Source organism: Ambystoma mexicanum, chromosome 1p (assembly GCF_040938575.1).
Source record: "Ambystoma mexicanum isolate Mex_15411 chromosome 1p, UKY_AmexF1_1, whole genome shotgun sequence".
NCBI classification, from domain to species: Eukaryota; Metazoa; Chordata; class Amphibia; order Caudata; family Ambystomatidae; genus Ambystoma; species Ambystoma mexicanum.
Window position 1 is genome coordinate 11,292,014 of NC_090921.1, and position 25,660 is coordinate 11,317,673.

The 25,660-nt window shown below is 44.4% G+C and overlaps 1 protein-coding gene across 1 annotated transcript in view; it reads left to right on the top strand.

Annotated features, from left to right (window-relative positions):
* Positions 1-24,389, top strand: part of LOC138572803 (UDP-GlcNAc:betaGal beta-1,3-N-acetylglucosaminyltransferase 9-like) — a 189,714-nt gene extending 165,325 nt beyond the window's left edge. The window contains exon 3 of the mRNA XM_069649327.1: positions 23,538-24,389. Within this exon, the coding sequence (XP_069505428.1) occupies positions 23,538-23,983 (446 nt within the window). The 3' untranslated portion in view covers positions 23,984-24,389. The remainder of the gene's footprint in view (positions 1-23,537) is intronic.
* Positions 24,390-25,660: the final 1,271 nt, after the last annotated feature.

Sequence of the window (25,660 nt, forward strand, 5' to 3'; positions counted from 1 at the left end):
AATAATGATGGGTTTTCATTATCAAAGTGTTTTTTTAATGTGTTGCATTTAGTGTGAGGATTGAACGAATGCGCTGATGTTAGTTGTAACTCCTTGTTTTAGATAATTGACATTAAAACAGTCGCGCTTTGCCAACTTCCTGAGTCAGTTTCATTATTGATGTTTGAGTATGTTCTGCATCTCCATCTGTCTATAAGTATTGCTATCTCTTATTAAAGAGCTGGGTGTGATACCCCAGTTCAAGATTCTCATGGTTTCCTCATGAAGCGGGGCAGGCAGAGGCAGCAGTAAGAGCGTCTCATGGTTGCCTCATGAAAACGGGCAAGAGAGAGGCAGAACCAAGAGCCCATAATGGTGAGTCTCATGTAATGGAGCAGCCGGAGGCAGCAGCAAGAACGTCTCATGGTGAGCCTCAGGAAACAGGGCAAGCAGAGGTAGCAGCAAGAGCCTCTCATGGTTTCCTCATGAAGAAAAGGGGCAGGTAGAGGCAGCAGCAAGAGAGCCTCATGGTTTCACATGAAACTGGGCAGGCAGAGGCAGCAGTAAGAATGTATCATTGTTGCCTCATGAAACGGGGCAGAGAGAGGCAGAAGCAAGAGCACATCATGGGCAGGCTCATGTAATGGTGCAACCAGAGGCAGCAGCAAGAACGTCTCATGGTGAACTCAGGAAAGAGGGCAAGAAAAGACATCAGCAAGAGTGTCTCATGATTGCCTCAGCAAATGGGTCAGGCACAGGCAGCAGCAAGATAGCCTCTTGATTTCCTCATGAAATGGGGCAGTGAGAGGCAGCAGCAAGAATGCCTCATGTTGAGCCTCATTAAATGGGGAAGGCAGAGGGAGCAGCAAGAATTACTCATGGTTTTCACATTAAACAGAGCAGGCAGAGGCAACAGCAAGGGTTTCGGCCAAAAAGACAGCATTCAAATGTCCTACTCATCAGTTCGAAAATAGGTACCACCAAATATTCTACCTACCAAAAGTTTGACTTTTGGTAAGCAGAACATAAAAAGGGCTGCAGGGATTGCAGGGTTGTCCCCCCCCCCCCCAACTCCTGTTCACTATACTGTGAGCGGTGGTTGCAGTGGTATCCCCTGCAGCTGTCCCCAGTCATGAAAAAGAAAATGCTGCGGGGGTGTCCCCTGCAACACCATGCTCACTATACTAGACAGTATAGTGACCGGATGTGGCGGGAGACACCCCTGCAGCTGTCCTGCAGCCCTGAAAAAAAAGGGCTTTGGAAAAGGAAAGGACCCTGCGGCTCCAGCTCCCGAGATCACAAAAGTGAAAGGGAACACACATTTCAGGGACACAACGTGTCGGATTGAAAAGTAAGTAGGAGGGTGGGGGTCGGGCAGGGGTTTGGACAAGTGTGAAATGTTCAGGGGAGAAAAGACAGAAGGTTATTTTGAACAAATAACCTTCGGTCATTTTTCCCTCAAATATTTTTACCTCGGTCATTCAACCTCAAATCACAGCAAGAGCGTCTCATGGTTGCCTCATGAAGGGGGGGCAGATAGAGGCAGAAACAGGAGTACCTCATGAAGAGCCTCATGTAATGGAGCAGCCAAAGGCAGTACCAAGGACATCGCTTGGTAAGTCTTAGGAGACAGGGGGAGGAAAAGGCATCAGCAAGAGCTACTCATGGTTTCCTCATGAAAGGGGGCAGACAAAGGCAGCAGCAAGAGCATCCCATGGTTGCCTCAGGAAATGTTGCAGGCAGAGGCAGCAGCAAGATTGCCTCATAGTTTTCAAATGAAATGGGGCAGGCAGAGGCAACAGCACGAGCATCTCATGGTTGCCTCATGAAACGGGGCAGGCAGAGGCAGCAGCAAGATTGCCTCGTGGTTTTCAAATGAAATGGTGCAGGCAGAGGCAACAGCAAGAGCATCTCTCATAGTTGCCTCATGAAAAGGGGCAGGCAGAGGCAGCAGCAAGATTGCCTCACAGTTAAAAAATAAAATGGGGCAGGCAGAGGCAACAGCAAGAGCACCCCATGGTTGCCTCATGAAACGGGGCAGGCATTTTCCAGCACTGCCGTGAACACAGCAAGAACTTGAAGAATGCTAATCAGATCGATGGCTAATCATAAGCCCAGTGCAGTCTGAATCGGTTTACCCTGACACAGCAGATCCACACTTACTGGTGTATCCATCACACCACCAGCCCTAGGACTGCTCCTAGGATTGCTGACAGCACAGCAACACCGCCTCACTCCGGTTGGACGATCAAACCCACGGACAGACTCTCCCAACTAGTCTCTCCTGATGAAGGCCACCACAACTACAAGCTTCTACCAAGCCATTGTGGCCGAAACACAACTGTGTCAATCACTTGTGGCACAACTGTGAAAATACCCTTTGTTGAATGTTTCCATTTTAGTGTTGTGTACACCGTTTTTTGTTCAAAACACACCCGGGTTGAAAAACAACCTTGGGCATCACTCACTTGAGTTACTTGTTTCACCAACCTCCTATACTCATATATGCTTGTCAATAGGGGACTCATCCTCCACATCCTGATGAGGGTACACAACTGCACTTCCCTATGTTTTTTGTATTGAAATCTGTCCGTTACCGCTTTCGTGCTTAGCGAAATCTTTGTAATAATTTAAGACATTGGTTTTTGAAATTGAAATAAATATGTCCAAAAACTGTGGATTGTTGTGAGGATCTCGCATCCTGATTATTTTTTGTTATCAATGAAGAGGCAGCAGCAAGAGCATCTCATGGTTGCCTCATGAAAAGGGGCAGGCATAGGCAGCAGCAAGAATGTCACATGATGAGCCACAGGAAACATGGCAAGAAGAGGCAGCAGCAAGAGCGCCTCATGGTGAGCTTCATGAAATGGGGCAGGCAGAGGCAACAGCAAGAGCCCCTCATGGTGAGCCTCATGAAATGGGACACATAGAGCCGGCAGCAAGAGCATATCATGGTGTTACCTGTGCAACAAGACAGGCAGCGGCAGCATCAAGAGCCTCTCATGGTTGCCTCATGAAACTGGGCAGGTATAGGCATCAGCAAGAGTGCCTCATGGAGAGCCTCAGGAAGCAGGTCAAGCATATGCAGCAGCAAGGATGTCTCATGGTTGTCTCAGGAAATGTGGCAGGCAGAGGGAGCAGTAAGAGGTTCTTATGGTTTCCTCATGAAGTGGGGCAGGTAGAGGTAGCAGTAAGAGTGTCTCATGGTTGCCTCATGAAACGGGGCAGACAGAGGCAGAAGCAAGAGCACATAATGGTGAGCCTCATGTAATGGTGCGGGCAGAGGCAGCAGCAAGAGCCTCTCGTGGTTTCCTCATGAAACAGGGCAGACAGAGAGAGCAGCAAGAGCATTTCATTGTTGCCTCATGAAATGGGCATGCAGAGGCAGCAGCAAGAGTGCCTCATGGTTTCCTCATGAAACGGGGCAGACGGAGGCTGCAGCAGGAGTGCCTCATTGTGAGCCTAATTAAATAGGGCAAGCAGAGGGAGCAGGAAGAATTACTCATGGTTGCCTCATGAAACGGGGCAGACAGAGGCAGACGCAGGAGCACCTGATGGTGAGCCTCATGTAATGGGGCAGCCAGCGACAGCAGCAAGAACATCTCATGGTGAACCTCAGGAAAACGGACAGCAAAGGCATCAGCAAGAGCTTCACATGGCTTCCTCATGAAACGGGGCAGACAAAGGCAGCAGCTAAAGCGACTAATGGTTGCCTCATGAAATGGGGAAGGCAGAGACAGCGGCAAGAGTTTCTCATGGTTCCCTCATGAAACGGGGCAGACAGAAGCGCAAGCAAGAGTGCTCCATGATGACCTTCATTAAACGGGGCAGGCAGCGGTGGCAGCAAGAGTGCCTCATGGTTTTCACATGAAACGGGGCAAGCAGAGGCAACAGCAAGAACGTCTCATCTTTGCCTCAGGAAATGTGGCCGGAAGAGACAGAAATATAAAAAATAGGACAGGGACCCTCTTGTTTGTTGATGGTGGGGCCCGACTCTATAGGGTTAATGCGTAATAAAGAAAAGTAAAACAGAGTCAAGGCTACCGCTCCCTTCAACGCACAGGTAGTGCTAGAAAACCTGCAGGAGACTAGAAGTTGTTTGGACTAGCCATTCATGATCACACTCACACAATGGAAAATACTGTTAAAACAAAATGTATTCTAAATTGGAAAACATAATTAAAATCACAAATAGGCAAGTGAAAATCATTCTCATTCACTATACATGAACCATGCAATTCAATACACAGTGTGGTTAGTAACAGATAAAGTGTTGTTTTATGTACTGTAAGACATTAGCAGCACATTTCTACTGTCTACACATATTGTATGTTTCTGGTTCGGAGTCAATTTCACAAAAAATTCTCTAAGTGACACAATTCATACAATGATTTAAACTTTCCTCAGGTCTCTGTGGGGCCTTGTTGTCAAGAGACGTGTACAAATGGTTTAAAAATAGAATCAAAGTAAATCAATAGTTGTTATAGTATTAGCATTGAACGGTTACTGACAGCATGTAATACCAATCGAAATGAATTTTGTTTTAACAGTATTTTTCATTTTGTGAGTTTGATCATAAATGGCTAGTCCAAACAACTCCTATCCTTTATGAGAAGGCAACCAACTCGTCTCACAGCCCCCTTAACGTACTCCCAGTGTTGCAATGGCCATGAACCAGGCCGGTGTGTAATAATGAAATATTTATTTATTTAACTTTTGAATAGAAATCAAACACATTCAATATAGGGCAGCAATCACCAGGGTGGTGATAATTACACAGGAAAACGATAGAATACACTTAGTGTAACCTTCTAGTATAAGATATACAATGCACAAATGAATGAAAGCAAGATCACTTTTTGAGTAATGCTTTTAAATGGCACCACAGTTAAGCAATCCCCCTGCAACGCCCCCTCAAACCTCTGTTAACCAAATGTTGTGTGGTTGGAGTGGAGTAGCAAGGAGTCAGGTATACCAGGCAAAAATCGGAATCAAAATCGGACCTACGACCCCTGAATGGGAGGCAAAGATCGGATTGAGCTCCCTTGAAAAATTAGCCAAATGGCACTCGGAATTACTAAACAGTTGTTTTACCTGTGCGGTGAATGAAGAAGGCACAAATGTGTGTGCCTGTACTAACGAGGCAAGAAAACTCACCAGCAACAAAGCAATTTACTAAACAACGGGCATACAGTGTAGAAAATTGACTATGGAAGGAAACACAGTGCAGCAATAATCACACGTAGCAAAATTGCAATTGACACGTTTCACGGGTTTAAAATAGCAAAACGGCTTGGAAAATGAGCTAAACAGACAAAATCGGAATGCAGTTTTAAAGCTAAGGTACAAAGGTGCATGGCAGGTATGATACAAAAGTGAAAGGGTGATTCTGGATGGGTAACAGTATGGGATACTTAAAGGGAAAATAAAAATCTGCTTTTTGAAATGAGTATGGGGAAAATCGGTTTAAAAAGGAAAATGACACGTTTTACTGAAACTATATTTTAGTGGCTGGAAAAGAGGAATGCTGCCCACGACAAAGGTTAATTTGCAATTTTAACCCCTTCACGCTGTGTGTCTCTTTATATGGGAATTAATTAATTTATTCCAAGTAGTACTAAGGACTTATATAGCGGTCTGAAATGATTTGGAAAGAATGGCGCTAACACATGGATATTAACATATATTTTTCTAAGGAAGGATACACAGAGGATTCTGACAAGTTTAAGGATTTTAGTAGGGTATTTATAGGATTTCTATGGGATTCGACATAATACCAGGTAACAAAGCAAGGGATGCAGTTTTTTGGTTACTGGGGAAGGGAAATACTTACAACAAGCACTTGAATGGAATAGTTTGGACAGCCAGCTGGGCCTTGGGACACGGGACAAAGATTTTGTCACTTGAGCAACAGCTGGGCTTTCCTCTAGGGACACCGCAGTACGACCAGGATCTGGTCTCTTGGACAGCGGGTGCATCAGCTGGGCAAAGCAGGTAGCTGGGAAAAGCTGGTCTGGTCGCTTGATAATCCCAAAAGGGTTCGGCAGCCTTCTCCCCCCCTTTTCCCTGAATTATTGTGATTTTTGTAGGGTTTAATTCTAGATTAGAGGTTGAGCATGGGTAAGAGGTTCTGCCAGCATCTGCTATTAGCTACCCCTGGGGTGGCGCTGGAATCTTGCAGGGTGAATGTGGAATTTCTGGATCTCTGGATGTTGATTTATGAATGCTGGATTTTCTTGAATCTTGGATTTTTGAATGTCCTGACCATCTGTATGTCTCCACCTTATATAGACCGGATGACATCAGAGAATGTTTTATTATGTGGGCAGAACTCAGCTAGACATACCTCTAAATTGGCTCGGTCAGCCTGTAACTGTCACCGCCTCCCTGTAAGCAGATTGGACTGAAGGAATTGACTCAGTTTTAGTGTATGTGTTTTTACAATATGCTTTGTTCTACCAAAGTTACTTTTGTCAAAATCGGTTATGGAGCAAAACACTTATATTTACAAATGTCATCATCAGGAAATTTAGATAGCCAGATTCCATATTTCACAAGGGACATTTCTGTCCAAACGCCAAGTTGCTGCGATGCTGTTTAGTCATTCTAGCAATCTTTCGCCATTTCCATGAAAAACATTTCACCTAAAATTCTACAGTTGTCTACATATATACATATTTTCACTGAGCATATTTTCATTGAGTTGCAAAACTGTACCATGTGCGCTTTCCCCAGAAATGACATATTACTGGCGTTTGCATCTACCACATGTCAGAAAAACCAACAATGTCTTATTTTAATGGTACAAAAATGACATTTAAAATGGTCATAATTTCACATTACTGTTTCTTTCGATTACTGAAATAACTGTGATGATATGAGCAGTCCTTGAAATCAAATGGGCTGGCTTTATTTCCTATTATGGGCAGTCTTTCCAAACCCTAGCCAAATGTCATGCTCTGGTTAGCTTTGCCCAGGATTGCCATGGATTCACCTTTGATTTAAGGCAGTTGAAGCTGCGGAGAGGTGTCAGAGGATGTCATACCTCTGTGCCAGGGCAGTCCATTGTCTCCTGCTGCAGCAATGCCACTCCGTCTGACGAAGTCGCCACATACCACATCTTGGCACCTTTAGGGGCTGGTCTACTTGGGGAAGGTAATTCTGTTCCCATGAGAGGCAGGGCACCTTTGAAGTCAGTGCCTGCCAAACCTGTTCTGCTAGTCTCAAAGTTATTTCTTTTTCTTTCTTTAAACAGAAACCAAGTCTTTTTGTGAATAAATATCAGGTATATCGTAGAGCAAACCCCCATCTTCGATCACATTTCTGTGCAAGAACAGGGCATTATTTTAACATTTCACTTTAAAAAGGCATTTTCCTGCTTGGCAAAAGCACCGTTTTAAACGTGGGTTAATTTTTCTTCGAAGTCACTCTACAAATGTGGTTTTCCTCGCATCTTTATTCTGAACATTTCCATAGCCCGGGTCAATTTCTAACACAGGAATCTGTTCAAAAACAAGGGTTCTTTGAGACTGACATAAGCAAAGGCAGAGAGAGAGCTTCTTGTGAAGAGTTTGCCTGTGTTATTTTGTTGCAAAAGTAAAATGCTTGCCGTACAGCCTGCAGTGAATTTCTCTGCTATTTCACAGATTTTACTTGACATATAATGGGCCTCATTCTGAGTATGGCGGTAGGGGGATAATGTCACCGGTAAGGATGCCGGTGCTGTTAACCCCCTACTGCCATATTCTGAGGTCCCTTAGCTGGTCTAACCGTTAAGGGACCATGGAGCAAATAACGGGCCCGCAATTTGCGGCCCCGTTATTAGCTCCTTCCCCATTCCCATTTCTCCTTTCCTTCCTTCCCTTTCCAGGTTCCTGGGGAGGTCCTCATCGGTCTAAGAGGGAATGGAATTAGTGTGCTACTAAAAAATAGAAAAAAACTGGTTTTAGAATTTTTCACTGGCAGTCTTCCCAGAAGGTTGACATCAGTGGAACAAAACATACATTTACATTTATCAGGGTAATTGAACAATATCATCAAACAATTACTGAACAATGCAAAGACATGATTGAACTTTACATTATAGTTTAGTGATCAATAAAAATAACAAAAAGTACTCCCTGTAACATAGATTTGCCTATGGACCTAAGTAATCCCTTCTGCGTTTTCTTCTTCTTTCTTCTCATTCTTCAGGTGTCTCCTCTATTTGGCTTTCCTTTGGCTCCTCAATCAGCTCCAAAGTGTGTCTTTGGTGACAACTTTTTGACTGGTAAATGTGGATCCATTTCTCTTCTGACAGCTCTCCTTTGGGGATGCGGATTCTGTAGGTGACAGGTGATATTTTGTCTACAATTTCAAAAGGACTGTGCCAGGAGGGGGAGAGGTTTTCTCTCCTTAGGCTGGTTCCTCTGAAAATTGTACAAGTAGACTGTGTCTCCTACTTGGTATTCCTCTTCGCTTGGTTTTAAATCATTTTGAGTTTTCATCCCCTCTGCCAATTTCTCTAGATTCTGCTCAGAGTATGCAAAAGCATGCTGAAGGTGTTTTCTTAGATTCTCAACATATTCATGAAGTGTGGAGGTGTTTATCAGTGTCTGCTCTTGTGTTCTATAGAGCAGATGCTGAGGTAGCACAATTTTTCGTCCAGTCATTAGCTCAAATGGTAACATTTTGGTCGCAGAAGATTGTGTAGATCTGATGGCCATCAGGAAAAGCAGTAACCGGATGTCCCAACTTGGCCCAGAATCTGCCACAAACTTTTTAAGAATGCTCACAATGGTTTTATTGTACCTCTCAACACCCCCACTTGAGGATATCCGGTATGCAATATGAAGTTTCCTTTTTTACCCCAGGTATCTCCCATATCTTTGTCATCACTTCGCTGGTGAAGGGACTTCCTCGGTCTGACTCAATCCTTTGGGGTAGGCCAAAACGCGAGAAGATGTGGTTGGTTGATCATCAGGGCAGCTGCTGTTTCTGCCTTGCAATTTGGGGCCGGGAAACATTCCACGCATTTGGTGAACAAGCAATTTACTGTTAACATGTACTTGTTCCCCCTAGAGGAGCAAATCATGGGCCCGATGAAATCTACTTGTAAATCTGATCAAGGCAGTGTCATCCCCCTCTTCTGGAGGGGAGCTCGGTGTGTGAGGGAGCTTGGCTGAAATTGTGCAGAGACAAGACACCCCTTCAAATATTGGTCGAGGTCCTGACCCATGTGTGGCCAGTATGCAACCTCCCACAGGATTCCTAGAGTAGTATGCAACCCCCGATGACCAACTGTGGCTGCGTCATGGGCGTGACTTAGCATCAGGCTTCAGAATGAGGTAGGAACCACACTCTGGTCTCATCCAGAGATGGATCTCCTTATCAACAAACTGTCTTGGATTCAGAACATTTTGGGACACTTCATCAACACCCTGAGGTCCTCTTTCCCAATGTAATCGGTTTCTGTCAGAGGAAAGTTCTCAGGGTCCTCAGTGTGTTGGTAACATTTCCCAATAATCGGATCCCCTTTATGGGCCATGATGAAATCAGAATCTGGGGTCCCTTTACTCAACTGGGCAGTCGAGAGTTCATTGTGAGCATTTGTCTGGGACTTGGTGACAGCAGTGACCTGGATTTCCCCCAACAGGGACTCGATCTCAAGGAGATCCCCCTGCATGGCTCCGGTTTTTGCCAACTGATCAGCCAGGTCATTTCCACTTTTGTCTTGCCCCTCTATTCTGGAATGACCCTTAATCTTTTTCCAATATATGGTCATCCCATTAGAGGTGAGCAGATCATCAATATTTTTTATGAGCTTGTTAGGCAGAATCACCTGCAGTACCATTCGGGAACACTACAGGCACTTAGGACTACAAGTGTAAACACAATTTCACCTTTGGTACAAGCCTGTACTACACAGTAAAGTGGTAGCGATGGCTGAGCAGCCAGACTTATCTCAAGTGTTTAAGTGAGCAGTAGAACAAGTTACACAAAGGGCCAATAATATAGTGATTCAAATATATACTTACTCATGGTTTCTTGGTAAAAGAATATACATTTAGTTACACATTGACTTAGAAAACAGTACACTAGCACAAGCAGCTCAATATCACACACTAATAAACCACAAAAATCCAACCGCAAAGTAAATGAACAAGTTTAGCTCCAAAATGAAGTGGGAGCAAAATGGCCCTTCAGATACTTAGAAAAGGGAGGAAAAGACAAGGTTATAAGAATAGACAGCCCAAATACATTCATAGGCAGGGCAAAGGGTTTCAGTTACATACAACCAGCAATTCTTCTCAACAGGCCTGGCCCAAAGTCAATGGTTCAGAGTCTTTTGTCTAGGATAGCACAGTTCTGGTATATAACGGTTAAGTCTTTGCCACAGAGATTAGAAGAATTTGGCTAGTTGAAAGGTTTGATGAATGCTTAGGGAAGGACAAGCCTTTGTAGTTAAGGAAAGTTTCAGGCACTTTCTCAATGGCCGAAAAGATTTCCGGACCGCGTTTGCACAGTACCTTTTAAATGAAGAAAGCTGTAGCTGAGGCAGTTGTTCCCGGCCGTTCGAGCAGATCTCGCTGTTCCTGTGCTTCAGTCATGGGGACAAGAAGGAGGATGTCGGGAGGTTCCTGCACTGCTCAGGGAAGAGGCCAAAAGCTGTAGCAAGACATCGTTTTTTAAAGTTGGAGTGCCTTAAAGTCCCCCTTGTTTCCTTCCCTATGCCTATCTGGTTTTCAACAGCACTATGATGAAAATTCGACCAGAATTGGATGGTGTCCAGGTGGCTGGCGAGTTGGTTGTTCCCACCAAACTCAAGGGAAGAAGTTAACCTTGAAGGGCTTCTCGGTCGTCGGAGTTTCAGGCAATGCAGACCTGCAGCAGGGCTTCACCCGTCATCCAGGAGTTGCAGCAGTCCTCTTCCTTCCTATCCTCTTTGGTTCTTTTGTTCCAGTGGTCCATTCTGCTTTCCAAGTCCCAGAGACCTGCTTTTAAGCAGTTTTCCACCATTCAATCAGCCTGGCTGTCACTCACCCAGCAGGGAGGCGGTCCTTGCCGGACAGTCAGCCAGCCAATCACACCAGAGGAGGGCTTCAGCACAGAAGCTCGCCAAAGGGCACAAACAAAGGGACCCAACCTGGTTTGGCGCGCAGAGTTAAACACAAGAAGGACTTTTCCTAAAAGAAATGGGGAAAAAAGTTGACCGGAGTCTGTTTAAACAGATAGGTCAGGGCGCCATCTACCCTTGATTTTGGGCTACCGTTGTTAGCGGTCGTGAAAAATCACGGTAGTTGATCTAAACCACTGCCACCAGCCATTTAAAATAGGAAAAGGTAACATTTTACTGTTACATGAGTGTTCTGACTCAGGGGAAGCAAAGCAACCCCTCAAGCACTCTATAGTAAGATAGGGTGTTCTGGGTCAGTAAATTTAAGGAGACTAGTAAAGTCAATTTAAAGGCATGGTCTAGTAAAAAAATGTATTTAAAAAATAGATAGGCAACATAAAAAAAAAAATACTAGCATTCTCTTTTTTAAAACTTCCTATGTAAAATTTTGAGCTATTCAAGCTCAAAATTCGCAAAAGCAAGCACATGGGCGCATCCATTTTGTGAAATGGATGCCCTCCTGTGCTGGCTTTTGCTTTTGCGGCACTAATCAAGGAAAAGCCAGCCAGCTGTAGTAAACAAAAGCTACCGCTGGGTGGCTTTCCCTTCATTAGTGCTGTACGCGGAGGACGGGGACCGGAGACCAGAGCAGGAAAGCTGCAGCTGATTCTCGGTAAGTGCTATTTATTTTTTAAAAAAATAAGCACTAGCTGTGTTTTTTTTTCGAAGTTTTCCGGGCTGGAGGAGCCCGGAAAACTTAGAAATAAAACTGCAGCTTTAAAAACGTTGTATTTATGTTTGCGGTCACTTTTGAAGCGACCACAGACATAAATACAACGTTATTGTGTTGGAAAACGCTGCAGTTTTTCTTTCCAAGTTTCTCAGGCTCCTCCGGCTCGGAGGAGCCTGAGAAACTCGGAAAGAAAAACTGCAACATTTTCCAACACAACCGCGTTGTGTTTCTGCCTGCTGTGGCTATCACTTTGGGTCTCCGGTGCTCACCGGAGACCCAAAGTGAAAGCCACAGCAGGCAGAAACACAACGCGGTTGTGTTTACATGCCGCGTAGTGTTTCTGCCTACAGCTGATTTCCCATTTGGGCCTCTCGGGCTGCTCATGGGGAGTCGAGAGCCCCAAATGGGAAATGCTAAATTCTGCGTTGTTTCTGCCTAAATCTGCTTTCCCATTTGGGGCTCTCGGGCTCCCCGTGGGGAGCCCGAGAGCCCCAAATGGGAAAGCAGATTCAGGCAGAAACACAACGTTGTTGTGTTGGAAAACGCTGCGGTTTTTCTTTCCGAGTTTCTCAGGCTCCTCCGAGCCGGAGGAGCCTGAGAAACATGGAAAGAAAAACCGCAGCGTTTTCCAACACAATAACGTTGTATTTATGTTTGCGGTCGCTTCAAAAGCGTCCGCAAACATAAATACAGCGTTATTAAAGCTGCGGTTTTATTTCTAAGTTTTCCAGGCTCCTCCAGCCCGGAAAACTTAGGAAAAAAAACACAGCTAGTGCTTATTTTTTTTTTAAAATAAATAGCACTTACCGAGATTCAGCTGCAGCTTTCCTGCTCTGGTCTCCGGTCCCCGTCCTCCGCGTACAGCACTAATGAAGGGAAAGCCACCCAGCGGTAGCTTTTGTTTACTACAGCTGGCTGGCTTTTCCTTCATTAGTGCCGCAAAAGCAAAAGCCAGCACAGGCGGGCATCCATTTCACAAAATGGATGCACCCATGTGCTTGCTTTTGCGAATTTTGAGCTTGAATAGCTCAAAATTTTACATAGGAAGTTTTAAAAAAGAGAATGCTAGTATTTTTCTTTTTATGTTGCCTATCTATTTTTTAAATAACATTTTTTACTAGGCCATGCCTTTAACTTTGCATGGCTTGAGAGACAGTAGTCATTCTCAGGGAAGGCATTTAAACCTTTGGGGAGTCTGAAAAGACACCCCTGTGTCACTGCACTGAAGGTGCTGAGTGACACACAGAAAAAGATGATGCCACTGGAGTTGTTTAAAACTCTATAACCAAAGAACACAAAAGTAAAACACACACAAAATGAAAAGTTCAAAGACAAAGACCCAAAATATAGCAACAGAGCTGGAGGGTTCCAAGGTAGAGGGAATTAAGCACTTGTGTGCGAACTCTCCCTAACAGAGCTTGCCATGTTTAAGTGGTTTGTTATTTGCACACAGCATGTCTCTGGTCCTCCAATTGATCAGGTGCTCCACGTACCCGTTCTGGACATAATCTGAATCAGTGATTATGACCAGTTCGGTGAGTTGGTGTTGCACAGAAGTGAGGATGGACTGATGAACTGCCATCAACTCTGCCACCTGACTACTGCAGGGACCGATTTTGTACCCAGTGGAGGGCTCCGGGGCATCATTCACCCAGGCATTCCCAATGCCGGCCACCAGTTCCTTTTCCCCGTTGTTGTCAACATGGTAGGGGCTCCCGTCCACATAAACAGTGGTCATCCCCTCGCACTTGTCTTCTTCATAGACTTTGTGCGAGGAATTCAGGTACGCCTCCATGTTGTCCTGGGTTTTGAGACTTTCGTCCTCGAGACAGTTTTCTCTGGCACAATCATGCAAGTCAGCCAGACCTTGCGCGAGGGGGCTATTCTTGTTTTAGCCATATCTGACCTCCACAGGAAAGCCTTGCATGGACAGAATCAAGGAGGCAATTCTGGAATTAGTTACATTTCCTGCCCAGATTATGTCACTTTGGAGGTATTGCAAAGGCTGGTGTGGAGTCTCCACTATGATGTGCTCTCCCTGGATGAACGGGCAGTAATTTTTCAGTGCCCACACCGTTGCCAGGAGTGCCTTCTCACAATTGTTGAATTTTTCCTCCACAGAGGATAAAGTCTTGCTTGCATAGGAGATTACTTTATTGACCTTGTCATGCTTTTGATATAATACTGTGGTCAAGCATGTATTCAAGAACCCTGTCTCCAAGAAGAACTCCTTGTTTTTGACAGTGTAAGCTAGACAAGGCGCTTGTGAGAGACTTCTTTTGAGTGGTTTTTCTGCATTGGCTTGTTCTGGACCCCACTCTCACTTGACCCCCTCCTCAACAGATGGGCCAGGGGTCTTGTGACCTCTGGGTAATCCTCAATGAACTTCCTACTGTAATTAGTCAGTCCAAGGAGGCTTCTCAGCTCACGCAGAGTTGAGGGGGATGGGGGGTCTTTCAGTTTCAGTAGTGCTTCACTTTCTTCGCCTGGGGACAGAGACCCTCAGGAGTTATTTCATGTCCCAAGAAGTTGACATGGGTCCTACACCACTGTGCCTTCTGGAAGGACAGTTTTGCTCTGGAAACCCTCAACTGGGTCAGAACATAGTGGATTTCCGCTATGTGTTCCTCCACAGTTGAACTTTTAATCAATACATCATCCACATAGGCCAGGTTACCCCTTTCACCGAAGTCGGGCATGGCCTTGTGTAAGAAGGTGTTGAATTAGTTGCCAGCGTTTATGTATCCGAAGAGAGTCCGGGTCCATGTGTAATGCTGCCCCCTGAAGGTAAAGGCCAGCTTGTACTGGTCTTCACCACTGACGGGCACGGTCCAGTATCCATTTGTCAGGTCAATGGTGGCGTATATATTTGACCCTTGGATCTGGGCCTGCCCCTGGTCAATGTAGGGAAGAGGCCATCGGGACAGGTGGACCCGTTTGTTCCTCTCACTGAAGTCTGCGCAAAATCTCCATTGCCCATTTGGTTTTCAAATCCCCAGCACCGGATTATTAAAGGTGCTGTGGACTGACAAATTATCCCACGGGACTCTAGGTTCTTGATCATTTCTGTCAGTGACTCCATAGATGCAAGAGGCAAGCGATATTGCCTCACAAATACAGGAGTCATCCCCAGGTCCGTGGGAATTGATGTAGTATGAAGATTGATGGGAATGAATGTGTCTTATCAGCAGCCAAACTGTGTAATGTTGAAAAGATGGAAATAGCATCAGTACGCAGTCATTTTAAACACAGAGTATTTTCTCTTTCAGTTAGAAATCCTGAGCTTTCAGCATAGCAGCGCTGCACCAGGCTGTCTTTGAATTCTTCTTTTATGTGCCCATGAATAAAATAACTGCAGCAATTCACAGGGTGTTCTATATTTCATTTCACCCCATAGGTGCTCAACAGAGCTAGCGCAGCCATTATTTTCGGTAACTGCTAAAACGCAGTTTTGATGCAAGGGAATAAGTGCTCAGCAGAGCCAGCGCAGCCATTCTTATTGTAACTGCTGCAAATGCAGTTTGGTGATGTAGGGGTAGCTCTGCTGGGCTGGTAAATGTACCACACAACCCCCCCACAAAAGTTACACTTTATGTACACTGTTGCAACATTTAAGATACTCCCACATATTTAGTTGCAAGGTTATCTCCCAAATCTGTTTGGCTAACCCTTTTCAAGGACATCTAATCACCCTAAATTCCTATGCTCTTATTGGACACATTCACCTAAACGCCATTGCATTCAACATTACATTTACATTGGATCATATTCACAAGTGCAACTCCTTTTGGGCTTTTTGCATAGTTAATCATGACATCATCCCATGATTACTCTTTCACCTAGAACAATCCTGTTGTATTACAAGTTCCATCTGTTTGGGTACCTCTAACCCCAGGTGTGATGCCCATGGCTTTTATAAGAACACTTCATCAATATAAGGAGGGAGGGAAATATAAAAGTTTCCTTTGAACCGGCAACATCTTATCTTCCCAGACTTGCTTGCATCCCTGATATTTCTCGTTTAACGCTAATTTGTTGTGACTGCCATTTCAGTCCAAATGGTCTGTGGCCCACATCCTAGTCATCTTCCTGAGAACTTAATTGAAACCCATAAAGCATTTGCCACCTCTGCCCTTAAGCACCTCTTGCACCTGGTTTATGAACTGGCCCTAAGTCAACCCTGCCATGTGGCCGGACTTCCCTATTCACTGAAAAACAAGCGGTCATGTTCTCAGGAAGATGAAATCCCATATCCACAATAGCACCAAGGCATAAACCTATGACCCACTAGAGCTTAATTGTGGCCTGGCTTCGAATTACCATTTGCTACTATCACTACTTGTCAAATGCAGTTAGCTGCCTTCCTCCTTCCTTTGAACCCGGTGAACCAAATCTCAAAGTCAAACAAAGTTCATCTCACCAACCCAGGCTTCTGCGGCCTACACAAATCGCTACTATAAGAGACATGGGGTATACAACCTTCCCATGTATTCACCATGCACCCCCTGCTTCCCAAATGTCCCAAACACCTCTCTCTTGAAAACCCCCAATGTGTGTATATATATATATATATATATATATATATATATATATATATATATATATATTTGTGTACATTATGTTCAGGACTGCTGCTCACAGTGGCTTCTCCATCCGTGGACATCTCCTCTCATGTGTGGATATAAAGCTCCTCACTTCCCATCTTTATGCACTTTGTTGCGCATCACACAACTACATTGTATGCACACTGTACCTGCATAATTGTCATTATGTGGCTTTGTGTATGCAAATCTAAAATGTATCAAACTACACAAATAATAGCAATAATAGTAACACTCATCACATTTCAACTAACTATACTAGATACATACCAGATTGCAACATTACACGAACATTGCGTCTCCCCAGTCTTCAATATGGCGTGTGAAATGTAAACCTTTTTTCTACATTTAGATCAATACCAACCTTCTCAACATTCCCTCTTTAGTTAATTTGTTAACTAACAAAGCCATTCCTTGTGAATTTACGTCTTCTCAGGGAATCAGAACTCTAGAAACATACCTCATGCTCATCCCACTATGGGCATACTCCTCTGGAGAACAAAACCAACCTGTCCCCCCATCTCCAGCAGTTTACCCACTGCACCACACAATCACCCCAATCTAGTGGAGCGCATGAGAAAGTACCAGGGGCCCAAACCAACCATGGATCCATTTCCAGTCTGTGTAGCTATGTAGTGTGAAATGGCAGTGGCCCTAGCCTCAGACAGTTTCACAGTCATCACGGCAGCTGCTTTTGGTATCTTAGCAGAACAGCATCTTAAGAACATCTGACAGGAACATAAACTAGTAATTGAAGAGACATAAATCGGCATGAGGATCTTCATAGCTCTGCTCATCCAGGAAGGTACCCAAGAAATAAGACAGTCCAACTGAGTGTTATTCGTAATTGCCGCCTCTTTCTCCATGACTAACCTAAGTTTATGCAGTGCGACAATTGTTTGTGTCAGAGTCACATTCTCCAAATAATCAGGCGGCACAAAGGTGCAACATGTGCTCCCTATTGTCGCACAAACCCCACCCTTGTGTTCAGGTCGGTAATGGAAGCTTAGGTCTCTGACATTATTGCACAGTTTAATCCAACCTACAAAGGCGATGACTGTCCAGCCGCTCTAGATGAAGCCAATGCTCCCTCTTTGGTTCCCCTTGTTATGAAATTCATAAAAGCTTATTTCAGAGTGATGTGAGCCAGATTTTACAAAGCAATTGTGGATTACTCCATTATTAAAAAAGCATATTGCTACTAATTATAGACCCATCACTAATGTAATTTTAGATTGTGTTGCATATCTTCAGGTTCAGGAACACCCTACTAAACAGAATTGTCTGGGTGAACGGCTGTCTTGCTTCAGGCAGGCACAAGGCACTGAATTGTCATGTTGGACTCGAAAACTAACATCATGCTAGCTATTGACAAGGGCAAAGTTGTCCTACTGATGCTATTGCAGTTGTCAGCCGCATTTGATTTAGTGGACCATACCATTTTGTTGACAGATTGTCACATTGTGAATTTCTCACTTCTGGAAGCTAAGTGGGTTAAAGCCTTCTTGTCCAATCACTGATCCATGGTGTTTAGTTGTGCTGTAGCAGCTGATGCTGTTAAAGTACCTTAGGCGGTACCACAGAGTTCATGCTTACTGACGACTCTTTACAGCATCTTTACTAAGCCTCTCTTTGAGCTATTGGAAGCTAAAGACATTGCTTGTATCAACTATGCCAATCACACTCAGTGCCTCATCCCTATTTGAGGAGATTATAAGAAGGATACAGAAGTCATCAGCGAGATCTATTCTCAAGTTCAGTAGTAGATGGCTCACAATGGCATGGCCCTGAATGATTCTAAGACAGAATTTATGATAGCTGGCACAGCCAGTAGACTCAAAAAGCTAGATTCTGAATTCAAAAACTTTGCTATAGCTGGCAGCACCATTACCACTCTGAAGAATGGAAAATCTTTAGGTGTTTACCTACATTCAGAGATGCGCATGAAGGCACATTTTAGCAATAGAGTGTCTACTTCAGCATGCCATCTTAAACTACCGTGTGAGATCCGACTCTTTTTATCCAAGAATAGTTGCTCACCTTTGGCAAGAGCAATAATTGGAGCAAAGTTTGACTATTGTGGCAGCTTACTTTATGGAATAAGCAAGGGGAAGATAGGTAAACTGCAAGTAATTCTGAACCGTGCTATATGTGTGGTTGAGGGTTCACGTATGAGAAATCATATTTCCCATGCCAGGCAAGCACTTGACTGGTTACCGGTGGAAGCTACGATCGGCTTCAGACTTCTCACCATCACACACACATTTTTATTTGGCAATAGTCTGAGTTACTTATTGGAAATGCTTTCCTGGCTAACTTTATGAAGAACTCTGAGGTCGATCTCTACCAACTTGTTGCTTGTGCAGAGGGCAAAATTAGTTTTAGTAGGTCAGTGTGTCTTTGAAGTTGCAGCCCCTAAACTCTGGAACACCTTCCCACTCAATTTGAGGGTTACTGCTGTTTGGCCTCTTTCAAGTGAGAACTCAAAACGTGCCTCTTTGCTTGAATAGTTCTTAGTAATTAACAACGTGCTATCTGCAGTTTCGTTTTGCTTAGCCTAATGTGTGTCTGTCTCTCTAGTCCATGTATGTGTATTTGTTGTTGTTTTTTTACTCTTGTGTGAGTGTCCTGATGCCTCGGGGCTTGTTAACTTGGCGCTATATAAAAAATAAATAAAATTAACTACACACGATTTTGAAAGGTTTTTCCAAGAAATAACAACTAATGAACCTAATGTGTTAGAATGCAAAGACCTTATCTTGTTAGAGTATTAAAGGAGAGTTTTTTCTGACAGTCAAGTGAACTAGGCCAAGTCCAAACCCCAAGAAGAACACAGTCCATGGTGTCATCGTCCAGAGACCATGCATGGGAATCTAGGCTAGGACACTAAGGAGGAGGCAGTTCAACCTAAGGGTCAAAGAATTCCCTGAAGAGGAGACGCCTTAGCCCTTTTCCGAAATGACAAGGAATATTTTTCATCCCTGTGGTGAGACAGGAGAGAGTTCCACAGAGAGACCCAGCAGCACCTAAGGCCCTACCACCAAACTTTCTCCTCTTTGACCAGAAGATAACTTAGTCGCCTTGTATTGGAGCTGTCCCCTCACACCTATATAACATAAAACACCCTACCCACCAACAAGAAAAATGTTATGAGTATTCTGGACTAATACTTGTTTTGTCTATTTATAAAGACGCACGAGGGGACCCCATACTTGGGGTCAGTCTCATGTTACATGGAACTAATATTTTAACAGGCCAAACGCAACTACATGTTGTCAGGAATTACTGACGTGCATGAATAATTGGTATGCATTATTTATAATTTCCAAAGTTGACCTGGTCTCCAGGATCAAGTCACAAGCTGAATGCCTTCTTTCATGCTCAACGTCTTAGAAATGTATTCTTTTTATAATCAAATTGCCACTTTTGCATTTCCACTCATTTCATTACATAATGGAATATACTTTAAATCTCTGCAGCTGAATTGACTGCATCAAAGTGGAATCTACAGTGAAGGCCTCCTGCTTTATTCTCAGTTCCGCTTGCACAGCTGTTAATTAAAGGCCTGTTTTATTCGAATTATCTGCGCATAAAATAGGGTACTTGCGCGTGCAACTGAAGCAAATCCACCTTCGTCGATTCATGGAATCGAATGCGTGGTACGTTTCCTGGACTTGCGCAGAGTTCACGCTGGCTCGGATGTCTGTGCGAGCGGTCGAGTGCCTTGTCCGAGACTCCAAGCAGAGCATGGGCATGACTTGCGCAGAGGGCTGGGAAGGATCGGAACACCAAAAATGGGGAACAACTTGTGAAAAAGTATGCATTCCGAGGTATGGCATTAGGCAGTCCCTTGCACGCCCACAATTGCGCGGCACATGACGTATTCATGGATTTCATCACACAACTTCTCGGCCGGGAAATGGCCGTGCACATCCTTCAAACGATCCGCCTCATGAAGGCAGGCCTAAGTACACCTGCGCATAGGATTTGCAGCGCAGAGGTGGGGTTGCATGTCAGATTTTGAGGTGCGTGTACTCAATCGGGGTTCCAATGTAACTTAGGGGTGCGCATAAACAGTGTAGGACCAGTTTACGGGGTTTGCACATAGATTTTCCGCGTTTAGACTGGGTTGCAAATTTCATACGCAGGTTGCTGGGGTGCCAGGAACAGCTTCGGTGGACCCTGCGTAGGGTCCTTGAGATGCAGGCCTGATTGCAGGTGACCCCACGTTTTGTTTGAAGGGGGTGTGTATTCGCACCCGAGGGAGGGCGCAAAGTTAGCTGATGTGGCTGTTTATGCTTTGCGTGTGGGTCGGGTCCGGAGCATTCCAGCTGTTACTTGCAAATATGATTGCTTTGTGCAAACAATTCCATGAATACGCGAGGCGTCCATTGTTTAATCTGTGTGCAGGCTGGCACAGTGTCCTTCACGGCACGTGGCCCTTGCATGATTTCTGCACACATTTCCATGAATCGGGCCCTACATGTCTGCTGTTCTCTTTGGCAACAAGACTTATTAGGGCCTGATTCATGAAATTGTTTGCACGGTTCAAAGTGACTTTACACTGCTGAAAATTGACATTGCACTGCCAACACAAACCCTGATTCATGGAACTGTGCAAAGTGTTTTTGTGTGGTGCAAATTCAGTGCAAAGTCATTTTGTATTGCAACAATGACTGTGGGCCTCATTACGAGGAAGGTGGTAGGGGCTTAATGGAGCCAGTAGAGCTGCTGGCCCCGTTAACGCCGTACCACCTCATTACAAGGTCTCCTCGCGGGACCCACTAAGGACGCCTGGTCCCGCGAGCAGTCCAGGATGCAAACAACAGGCCCGTTATTTCATCCTCCGCATTCCCATTGAGCCCTGTGGGGGCTCGGATGGGAATTTGGATGTACCGGGTCCGGGTTCCCTGAATGGGGAAATAACAGCCCCTCCAAGGTCGGAATGGCCAGGTATTTCCCCATTCAGGGAACCCGGACCCGGTACTGAGGCCCTTTCTACTGACTTTGCACTGAAAAAATACAAAAATGTGGCACCTTTTATACTTTGCTAGCAGTAACATTTTAGGAAGTACTCCTCCGTTGGGTTAATTTAAAGGTATTCATGATGAATATTCTGCGAGGCAAACGCTTATTTTTCCTGTGCACTTTCTTTGATTGGGAAAGAGCAATTGAATGAAATGTGCGCATTTCACTTTAACATCTGTTCACTACTTGCCACTGCATATTATAAAGTCCCCCACCATATTAGACCTATAGGGCCTGAATTATGGAATTTTCCGCATGCTGAATAGTGATTTTGCACACTAATCAGCGTGCAAAACTTTGCGTGCCTTTCTGGGACCTTGCGGGGGCTGGCGCAGGTCCGTCATGGCTTTGCATGCAGTCGAGCGCCTTGCACAACACTTCACACAAAGTGTGGGACAGGCCTACACAGAGAAATAAATGGGGATTTGGACATGCATATTCCCCGTTTTCCCGGCAAAATGAGGAAGAACTTGGGCGTGTTGGGGAACAGGCCATACAGTGTAATCGCACGCCCAGTCAAGCGCAGACCAAATCAAATTCATGGAACCAAATGCGCAACCTCACGTCGGGAAAAGTTACACACAAACCTCGTGCACTCACCACCACATGATAGGAAGCGCAGAGCACTGTGCGCATAGGATCCAACACACAGAGGTAGGATTCACATAGCAATTTAGATATGACGGCACATAGTTTAGGTGAAGGTTGAAGTTAGGGGTGCCCATATAAAGATTAGAAGGGTGCAGCTGTCATTTACTAGGGGAATGCATGCAGATTTACCGAATGCCGACTTAATTTACGTGAAGTGCAATACATGTTTTGGGGGTGCAGTTAGGAGTTCTGGGGGACTGTACGCAGTGTCACCAGGGTGCTGCCTTGATTGGGGGGCGGCTGCAGCGCAGTATTGTGGCTGGATACGCCTTGCGTGAGGGTGTGTCATGGGCGTTCCGCCGCTACCTGCGCATATGGTTAAGATTCCATGAATACGCGGAGCGTGCAATAAATCCATGTGCGCATGGACATGCAAAGTCGTTTTTTGATGTGGGGAGCTTTGCAGGATTAATGCTCATTTTTTATAAATCTGCCCTATAGTGGGAAGGTGAGAGGTGCAATTAGTTCCTCTTTTTGGCTCTTTCAGCTATGGCAGAATACCCCACCAGCGACCACCCATCGGCAACATGGTTCTATCGGGGCAAATGATGACTCAGGCATCAGTCGATCTTACAAATGTTGAGGGCAAATACTGTGGCTGCCACTTCTTTGAGCAGTGAAGATGCAGAGGGGTTGCAAACTAAGCTACCATCTGACATAGGTTTAATGTCTTGCGTTCACATTTTGCAAGGTGGGACTCTCTCCCCCTGTACCCACCCTAATCATGTTCTGCATGATTGATAAAGGTCTTAATATCTCAAACTGATGGTTTTGGATAAGGCTCTCCTGTGTGGTTTTGAGTAAATAAAGGAGATGGAAACAATTGCTCTGCTGGGATGTCACTAGTTTTTTTGGAGTCCTGTGCTCCCTATTTTACAAACTATGAATGTACATTTTTAATTTAGCTCAGAAACCTGCTACAGTTGATGTCATGGATCTACCAGGCACACAAACAGTAGCAAAAGAGGTTTTCATGGGTACTGAGCAAGGGGTTTATGTTTACTAAATATTGATCATCACATAATGCGGAAAGACTGGAGTAGGGAGACGGGAAGCACAGAAGGCCAAATAGAAATGCAGAGCAAATATCCTTTTTTCCTGTTACTGATTTCAAGAAAATTGAACTACAACAAGGGTACTGATTCAAATTATTAATAAAAAACAAATAAAATAGTGACATGCAGTACATGTTTTTGGGGAAGATACGTCCTGTGAAACACAGACCCTCGTGATTCGTTTTGGTTCTGAGTAAATTGTTTCTGTAGCAATGGCACCACTGCCCCAGAATCTGTGCATCTCATACACACGTGGATGCTAAACTGTAAGGGGCAAAGCAGGATGCAATGTGGAAAGAGTATTTGTCAATGCTTTGGGGCATGTTTCATAGCCTCAATACTGGATTTTCAATACAAGTGTTGTGAGTTACCAACCCTGTTGTTTTCCATTTCAGGTGATGACGACGTGCTGATGAATCCCACGGCCCTGATTCAATACTTGGGAACAATTGGCAACATCTCCCGCACCCTACATGGAAACCTAATGCACCGTGCGGTGGTATTTAGGGGAGGAAAGTATGCAGTCACAAACACCCTCTTCCCATACCTGCATTATCCCACCTTCCTCTCTGGGGGAGGTTTCATCATCTCCAGGAATGTCATCCCTGGCCTTTTCCTGGCCTCCTTGGAACTGCCCGTCTTCCCGCTGGACGATGTATACCTAGGGTTCCTGGGAGTGGCCGCCAATGTGACCATGGTGCACAACCCCCGCTTTTACTTGTTTGGTTTAGGATATAACATTTGCCAATATAAGCAGGCTCTGGTGGTCCATCAGTTTACATCAGAGAGCTTGGTAAAAATCTGGCCGGAACTGCAAGAGGCAAAGTGTGACCAGAAATAACATCCTCACAATAAGTGGCCAGAAGTAACATCGCCATGAGATCAGCTGCCTGCTATGTGGTCCTCATTCCTATTACACTTCCACAGCCTCGCTTCCACTTATTGCATCCTAGTCCTACCTCACTTTCTACACTCAGCACTCCTTCAACCTCAACTGAAAAAGGCCTCCAGTTTAAAGCATTTGTAAATGGAACAACTAGCATTGTTTTGTTAAAAATAATGAATGGTGTGAATTTCATAGGTTTTTATCAGTGCAACTTAACCATAACGTCCCTTTAACAAAGTTTTTGCAGTGAATTTCATGGGTTTTTACCAGTGCATGATAATTTCCTACAACTTACTAATATCATACTCACCCCAGTATAGCAACATTTATGTCCAATTTATAAAGTTTCACCTTAAAACTCTGCCATTTCCCAGCTTCCAGCATAATTTTTAACATTTATATACATTTTATGTAATTTTTTCCACTATTTTTGCGTTGGTCGACTTCCGCAAACGCCTGACCTCATCGCAGACTTAACCGACAGTGTCATGTGACTGCATGCATGTGTGTGGCATCATGATGTGTCCGCGAATGCGTCCGCACTTTGTAATCGGGTCCGTGCTTCGCGGACAGTTTGGAACTGCACTTTCTACTGATCTAGCAATGTTGTACCTCAAAATGTACCCTCGCACAGCTCCTACAACTATTCTTGCTCATTATGCACTAACAATCTAGTACACAGCACATCCTTGGAAGAATACTAGCAAAACTGCTATTTATCTTAAAAATGTCCATCCCTCCTCCCCAAGAGCCACAATCACCACTACAAGCTGCAGGACGCGCGCAACAAAACAAAACGCTGCACTTCCAAAGATAAAGAAGAGGACACATAGGTTTTCACCCCTTCCTAAATACAAGTGTGTCTATCTGTATATAATACAGTAGGTGTACAAGCTACACTTGTTTCGGTCGGTTATAATGGGCGTCACAACTCTGGCCCTTGTGGGTATCCGACCTACATCAGGAAAAAAAATATGCCTTGCTTCAAAGTAGATGGAGTGATAGACATCATCTCCAATACAAAATGGTCGGAAGTAGTACAGATGTAATGGGCATTGTCACAAAAGGACCCTCTCAATTTTCAAATCCTTATAGGCAAAACTATTTAATGTATTACGTATTGGTGAAGACCTGAAATCTCGTCTTTAGTTGATCACCATCCACTAATTCCTGTGTAGCAAGTTTTCAATCGAGTGAGGCTGTCACTATGTCCTCCTCATTACTCACCTCCTATTCGAATCCAAGAATCTGGCATAAATGGATTTCCCAAACACAAAACTTTGTGTAGGTCTTGGTCTCCACAGATTCCAGGAGAGTGCTTATAGTATTATAGGAGCTTTAGTAGCACTAGCCGTAATTCCACTCTATTTGAAATAGTTTTGCCTATAAGGATTCGGAAATTGAGAGGGTTCATTTTGGACAATGCCCATTATGTCTGTACTACCTCCGACCATTGACACACTTGTTTTCAGGAAGGGGTGAAAAACTATGTGTTAGATTATTTTGTTAGATGGTTGAATTGATGAAGATACCATGAATCCATTGAGACAGAGAAATCTGAGGTGTGAAAGAATGTGAATGAATGTTGGGGTAAGTGAATGAGAGCATCTTTTAGATACATTTCATTGGAGA